Source organism: Nothobranchius furzeri, chromosome 10 (assembly GCF_043380555.1).
Source record: "Nothobranchius furzeri strain GRZ-AD chromosome 10, NfurGRZ-RIMD1, whole genome shotgun sequence".
In the NCBI taxonomy this organism is placed as follows: Eukaryota; Metazoa; Chordata; class Actinopteri; order Cyprinodontiformes; family Nothobranchiidae; genus Nothobranchius; species Nothobranchius furzeri.
This window is the reverse complement of record NC_091750.1, coordinates 28,752,612-28,759,150: the sequence shown is the minus strand read 5'-3', so window position 1 is coordinate 28,759,150 and position 6,539 is coordinate 28,752,612. Positions and strand designations below refer to the sequence as shown.

Below are 6,539 nucleotides of genomic sequence, written 5' to 3'. Positions count from 1 at the left end.
TCTTGTTTTAGCGCAGTGCTTTTGCAGATTACCGTGACTCGACAGTACAACATCGGGGTTCTGCTGCCACTTTTAAAAACTCAATCCAGGAGATCTTCTCACCTTTTGCTTATTTAAGAACTTTTTTTTCTCTTCATCTCAGAATTTTTACCTCTTCTGAATCCTCAACATGAAGTTTACCCTAAAAAATCATCAGAGATGGACTTGGATGCTGTTTTCTCACAGCAGCTGAGATAAGGATCTGAGTCCCAGCGTTTGCTTCCCTGTTAGACGGACCGTTTCCACATCTCGGCTGAGAGACGCGGTATGGAGCGGGACATCTCTCCTGTTACAGTCGGAATGAACAAGTGATCTCCCGCTCTGTTTCACAGGCTGAATGCTTGGCCGTGGAGGAGATGTAATTCTGCAGACCTTCTCTTGTTCTGGCAGCCGAGCTGCAAAGAGTTCATTCCATACGTGTCCGGAGGTGTTGCGTTTCTGGGGGCATTCCCCTTCCCTCTCCTCCAAACGCTCTAATCCTCTGTGGGATCTCTGTGCCACCCACCCCTCGACACACTGCAACCACTTTAAGGATTTTTATAAGAGTTGGGTGCTAAAATAACATCCAGAGTTTAAGAAACTTGAATGTAGATTTTGACCCTCTGCAGTAGAATTTGAGCTTTCTCTTATCTAGTTTAATTATATATTTAGCTGATGCATGAGCGTTGACGGTCACGGATTATTTTAAAGATTTCTTTTAATTGGCAGCTTTGCTCATCCTCAAATTCCCAAGCAGCTAGTGCCAACATGGGGTTAACGCTAAATGTCGTGACATTTATTTAATGGACGGGCTCGACATGCGATACAAGCATTCTTTGTGTGGGGAAGGATAATCCTCTGAGACTTTTAATCTGGAATAAAGAGTCCACTACATTTATCCTTCAAGACATCTTTTTTCTGTTTGTGACACCTTATGAATGATGATGGTCAAACACGTTAAAGACACTCTGCTAATGACTTGATTGCTGTTTTTAAGTGTTGGACATGCAGATATTATTGTACTGAGAGTATTTAATCACCTTTGGTGAAGAGTTCTGGTGCTTTTGTCCCTAACAGAACACGAACCCTTTGAATTTGTCTCATTTCAAAGTGTAAACCATAAATGTGCTTTTGGGCTCTGCTGTAGAATTTGCCTTATGAAGACAGAAACATGCATGAGGGACTCTCCGTGCACGTTTTTTTGTAGATACTGAAAATACTGGCAGTAGATCAGGTGTTTTCTTACAGTTGTTGAAATTTCTGTTTATTTTTATTTTTTTCTGTCATTTGATTGTTGTACTTTTTGATTTTGTGTTTTTTCTTTGATTTTTTTTGTTTCCAATTTGAAAAATCTGGTTTATTCTGGATACGATCAAATATATTCAGTCGCCCCATAAAAGTTAATAATCTGCCTTGTCGTTCTGCAGATTTGCAGATTACAACAACCTGAAATGATGAATGACCCACACTTGTATAACCCCTTTTAGAGGACTGTACAGGGTTGATTGTGTGCTGAGATGGAGTCATAGGGATAGGAAGGTTTTGGTTACTAGGAGGTCTACCATTGTGAATGAAAAGGAAGGAGAGGAGGGCAGGGCAGAGCCAACTGAGGGCACTAGGAGCTGAATTATTGTGGCAGATTAGGTGACCGTCGAACAGAGCTGCGTGGAGATCCAGATTTGGGTGAAGGTCAAGCTTGATTGACTCTTAGAGCCCTTTTATGCAGTGTGCAGTAAAACGTTCTCTTCTTTCATAAGAACATGTAATTCAGTGTATGCCAGTATGAAACCACTTACGTTGTCTTGTGTTTTGCCTTTTGGTGGCTTCCACACATTTAGATAATGTCAAAACAAACCCCGTTGAAAAACATTGTTCAGATTTCAATAAATGGGTCTTTTTCTCTTTTTTTTGGGGTTATTTTGGGGGTGGAACTAATCTACACCAGTTTTTACTTAAACATTGAGTTTTCATTTGGTCCTTACGTTAGAATCACAGGCGTAGGAGTTTACTCTGTGTAGACTATTGTCTCAAATTCTCATCAAACCACTTCTGGCCTTAAAGCAGTCAGATGGAAAAGCAGTAGTAGTAGTACCTTCATCAGAAACCTGCCAGTAGTGGAAGATCTAAGATGTCAAGGGCCGGTTTTTATCCGTCATTACTGTTATATGATGTAAATGCAGCCCGATGTGCTGATGTGGCTCTTTTGCTTATTTGGCTACACATGGCGACACAGATTCACCTCTACCTTCAGGAAAGGATATGTCCAATATGACTTCAACCTCACACATGATTCCTTTTGCTCATACGGAGGGAAAGGAGGCATTGGCACCTTCTCACCTATCGTGGAGTTCAGTCATCCTGGTGTGAGCTGGTTATGAGGGAAGTCAAGTCAGTTTGTGTATTCCCACTCGTCCATGGGAATACTGAAGGTTTAGTTGGAACAACTGGAAACCCAGGTTTCAGAACTGAACACGTTTTTTGAATGAGAGGCGAAATGTCTTCAAGGACAACAAGAAAAGTCCAGTTGTTCCAACTAAACCTTAAAGAACTGAGGTCCGGTTAGCTAAAGTTAGACAATCCCTCTTGCAAAAAGACACTGGTGGCAAATTGAATGTAGCTATCACGCTAAAACATTTTGCCTTGTAACTTGGCCTTGCTTTGATTTCTAAATTCCCGGAAGGAAATGGTCGCTCCAAACTGCTAAACCACAAGGCCAAACCACCATCTAAAAATGGTCCAGTGGAGGAATTTCCAATACTATACATATTACATGGAAGTGTTTGTTTGACATATGCACATGAAAGAGGAAATCCCAACAATTGGGACACTGCTCTTTTGACTTAATCGTGAAAAATGTAGATTTTGAGCAAAGGGAGGAGAGGAATGAGATTCTTTCTTTAAATGACATTCCCTTTCACAAGTTGTTGAGCAGTATGTGAAAATTTACACAACAAGACCCGGGGAGGTACAGAAGCTGCCTCCGCAGAGTGTCACCTTGCTGCTTAATGTGACCCCAGGTCGGCCCGCGATCCTGGAGCTTTTCACACATCTTGCTCCTTGGATCTCCAGTTACCTTCACTGTCCTCTTGCAACAAAGACCCAACTGACTGCCTTCGCCTTCCCAGACCCTATCAGCCAGAATCCACCTGAGGTTTGGATGTGCTATCAATCCAGCATCTATGGAAATAAAGTGTCTTGTATAACCTTGTAAACGAGGCCGTTGCTAATTAAGAAAGGGGTACTGAAAGTGTCCAAAGTGGCTCATGTTAATGCTGTAACTCTACCCACCATGGTGTGTGTGTGTGTGTGTGTGTGTGTGTGTGTGTGTGCGCACGCAGATATCAGGCCCTAATTCAGTGTTTTTCGTTTCTCGTGGGCCTAATATTTGAACTACTTGAGATCTTTTCATATTTCATCATTCCAAAAATGATAAAAGCTTCTGTGTTTCCAACCAAATTCTCCACCAAAGGCACATTTTTTCATTCTTTGGCACCTTGCTGCCAATAATGACAGATCCTGCAAATAAAAGGATCGCATTCATAACATACGGGAGTCTCTTTGTACCAAAATAAGTCCTCTTTGTTTTTTAAAGCATTTCTTCAGTTTTTATTTTTCCATTTCCTTCTCATCATTTCCAGAACCGCGTCCTCCCATCTCCCCTTCTTAAATCTTTGCTCTGTTTCATTCCCACTGATCTTTGGATTCCTGCTGCGTCCCTCCCATCTCAGCTCACCCCCCACCCCTCACCCCCCACTCCCCAAACCCTCATCTCAGATTAAGTTGAACACTATCCCTGCTAAAGTTTTCACCTAGCTGCTTCTTTTAGGCAAGGCTCAATCCACTGCTGTTGAATATTTCCCCATTCCTGCTCCCAAAAGAGCAATCGTGATCACGGCAACAGGTTCTGGATTGTTGTGACTTCTGCTGGGGAGACTCGTGAAGCTGTATCAGCTCCATCAGGACATCCAGCTGCTCTGCATACCTCCCGTCGTTTTCACTGCCGCCATCATCTCTCCCGGTCCTCAGCTGGATGGGACGGCGCTGGGTGGAAATTAGAAGGTTAGTCTTGTGAAGAGCTGGATGTCCATTTTCTGTGGCAGGTGAGTACAATTTTTATAGTTTAATTTAGAATCTGCCAACAGAGACATCTGATGATCCTCATGGAAACCTGTGGACATTCTTTTTAAGTTTTATCCTAAACGTGTGTCAAAGTCCGCTGATTCCCTGTAGAAATGACTGAAATCTTAGTCGGTGATGTGGATGAGAGGCTGGTGCGGGCTCTCGGCAGTGCCCACTACCTTTGGCACACCTGAGCTCCATTTAACATCATTTTGAATAAAATTCACAGACATTAGAGGGATCTTATACCTTCACTTCAAACAGCTACAGCTTAAAAATGATCAAATTAGAATTTACTGGCCTTAATTCTGACTCTGATTTTAAATTGTACCAAAAATCTGGATTCAAGTTGATGAAAAAGCCACAAAGCAGCAGGATTTTTGCATTCCAGGCAAATATTTTGATGTATTATCTCAAACGTGTTTTCTGAGCAGATTTTTGTTTTTAAATTAAATCATTTGCCGTGAAATGTGTGTCTTTGAAGGAAAACTGATTATAAATAAAGCTTTCTAGTGAATTAGACTGATGTTTAGTGTTTTTATTGTGACAAATGATGATAAATGATGAATGACCCTCACTTGTATAGCACCTCTCAGAGTAAGGACTCCAAAGCGCTTTACATTAGTGTATCATTCATCCATTCACACACACATTCACACACTGGTGGTGATGAGCTACGATGTAGCCACAGCTGCCCTGGGGCGCACTGACAGAGGCGAGGCTGCCGAGCACAGGCGCCACCGGTCCCTCTGACCACCACCAGCAGGCTAGGTGGGTTAAGTGTCTTGCCCAAGGACACAACAGCAGAATTAGCCGGGATCTAACCTGCAACCTTCCGATTACTGGACAACCCGCTCAACCTGTTGAGCTACTGCCGCCCCAACAAATAACAGAAATTCTTTGGAAATAATTAGAGATATGCAGTTAATCACATTTGTTTTATTTGTTAGCTGACAGAAATGTGCAGAAAACTGAGTAAAGTTTAAAATGACAACAAAAAAAATCTGTCAGATGAGCAGAAGCCCTTTATCGCACGTTATTGGTTGCCTTTTTTCTCCTTTTTTTTCTTTTTTTTAACCATTTCATTTTTTGAGCTTGTATTTTAGGAATCAAATCTAAACATTATTATCATGCTACAAACGTATGTTTCACACCAAAAAGTCCAAAATTCAAGAAGCATCAAGGATGTGTCGGCTTTCCAATAAAATCTAATAATGATCGTTATAATTAGGAAAAATTCTTTTGTTTTAAAAACAAACAAGAGAAACATAAAAATATTGCTGATTTACCTTTATTAGCTACAAATAAGACAGCCATATTCTGCAGCCTTGAGTCACAATCTTGATCTTACAGAAGTAACCGTATACGTACAAAAGAAATCGCAATACTTAAAACTTGACTGGACAAAAGCGCTTCTCTTTGAGGACGTTTGTCTGTTAATTTAAGACTGATCAGGTGTCTCCAGCTGCTCAAGTTCTTCACATCTGAGCCTTTTCAAGTTGGAGATGGTGCCGTTGCCTGTTCCGGTGACATTGATGAGATTGTCATCGAAAGAACTTGATTAATTTTCAAATTGACCTCAACTGCATGCTAGAAACGTCAGTAACATCCTGACATTCTGACGATTTTGTGTTAATTTGTGAAGATGTGCATAAACATTAAATTATTATATGGTGACAACAAACACCCATCTTGGCTGCTCGTTCAACTCTCTCAGTGGGAAACATGCCAGGCTCGACACTGAACAGTCCCAACGGGCCACTGCGAGGTCTCCGGCAATTGAAACCTTCTCACTTAAAGCCATTAGTGCCCCAGTGTTTACACTCCTGGTCCTTTAGCCAACAAAGCATGGATAGGTCCCAAACAGAAGTAGTAATGAGGTCCAGAGCAGCCTTACGGCTTCAGGCACAGAGACGTTGGAGGGGAGAGGGCCAGCCATCAGCTGCGAGGAACCGAGGTGCATAGAGACTCGTAGTCAACCGTTGTTGGCTCGCATGGGACCAAAGGCAAATATGATCCTGATACATTGTTCTGACATGCATAATGGGGTCTTTTCAGTCATCCTCATGGGAGACCTGGGAGCCTGATCTTAAAGAAGTAACGTGGTGCTGGTTGGATGGTTCTCCCTCCTCTTTGCTTTGTTAAACACTCTTGTTTATGAGGGGCGGTCCTATGACTCACGTCTTCCTGCACTTCCATTAGCTTTAAAGAAAATGCAACACAGATTAAGTAACATGACTTCAACACAATCCCTCTCCTCATCTGTCTCTTTTTTTCTCTACTCTTTTTTTTTTTTTAGAATGGTCAGACTCCGCTGTCCACTCATTCTAATCCAACTCTGCGTTCTCGCACAAACAGAAGGTACTGAGGCGTCCTAAATTCTGCAACATTTCCTAAAAACG

At 41.9% G+C, this 6,539-nt stretch overlaps 1 protein-coding gene across 2 annotated transcripts in view; it reads left to right on the top strand.

Annotated features, from left to right (window-relative positions):
• Nucleotides 1-190: 190 nt before the first annotated feature.
• The window catches only part of tecta (tectorin alpha), a 32,817-nt gene continuing 26,468 nt past the window's right edge, over nucleotides 191-6,539 (top strand). For both annotated transcript variants that reach the window (XR_011521763.1, XM_054731041.2), the window contains exon 1: nucleotides 191-6,498. Coding sequence is in view for 1 of the 2 variants with exons in the window: in XM_054731041.2 (XP_054587016.2) it covers nucleotides 6,351-6,498 (148 nt within the window). In the remaining variant the exon portion in view is untranslated. The remainder of the gene's footprint in view (nucleotides 6,499-6,539) is intronic.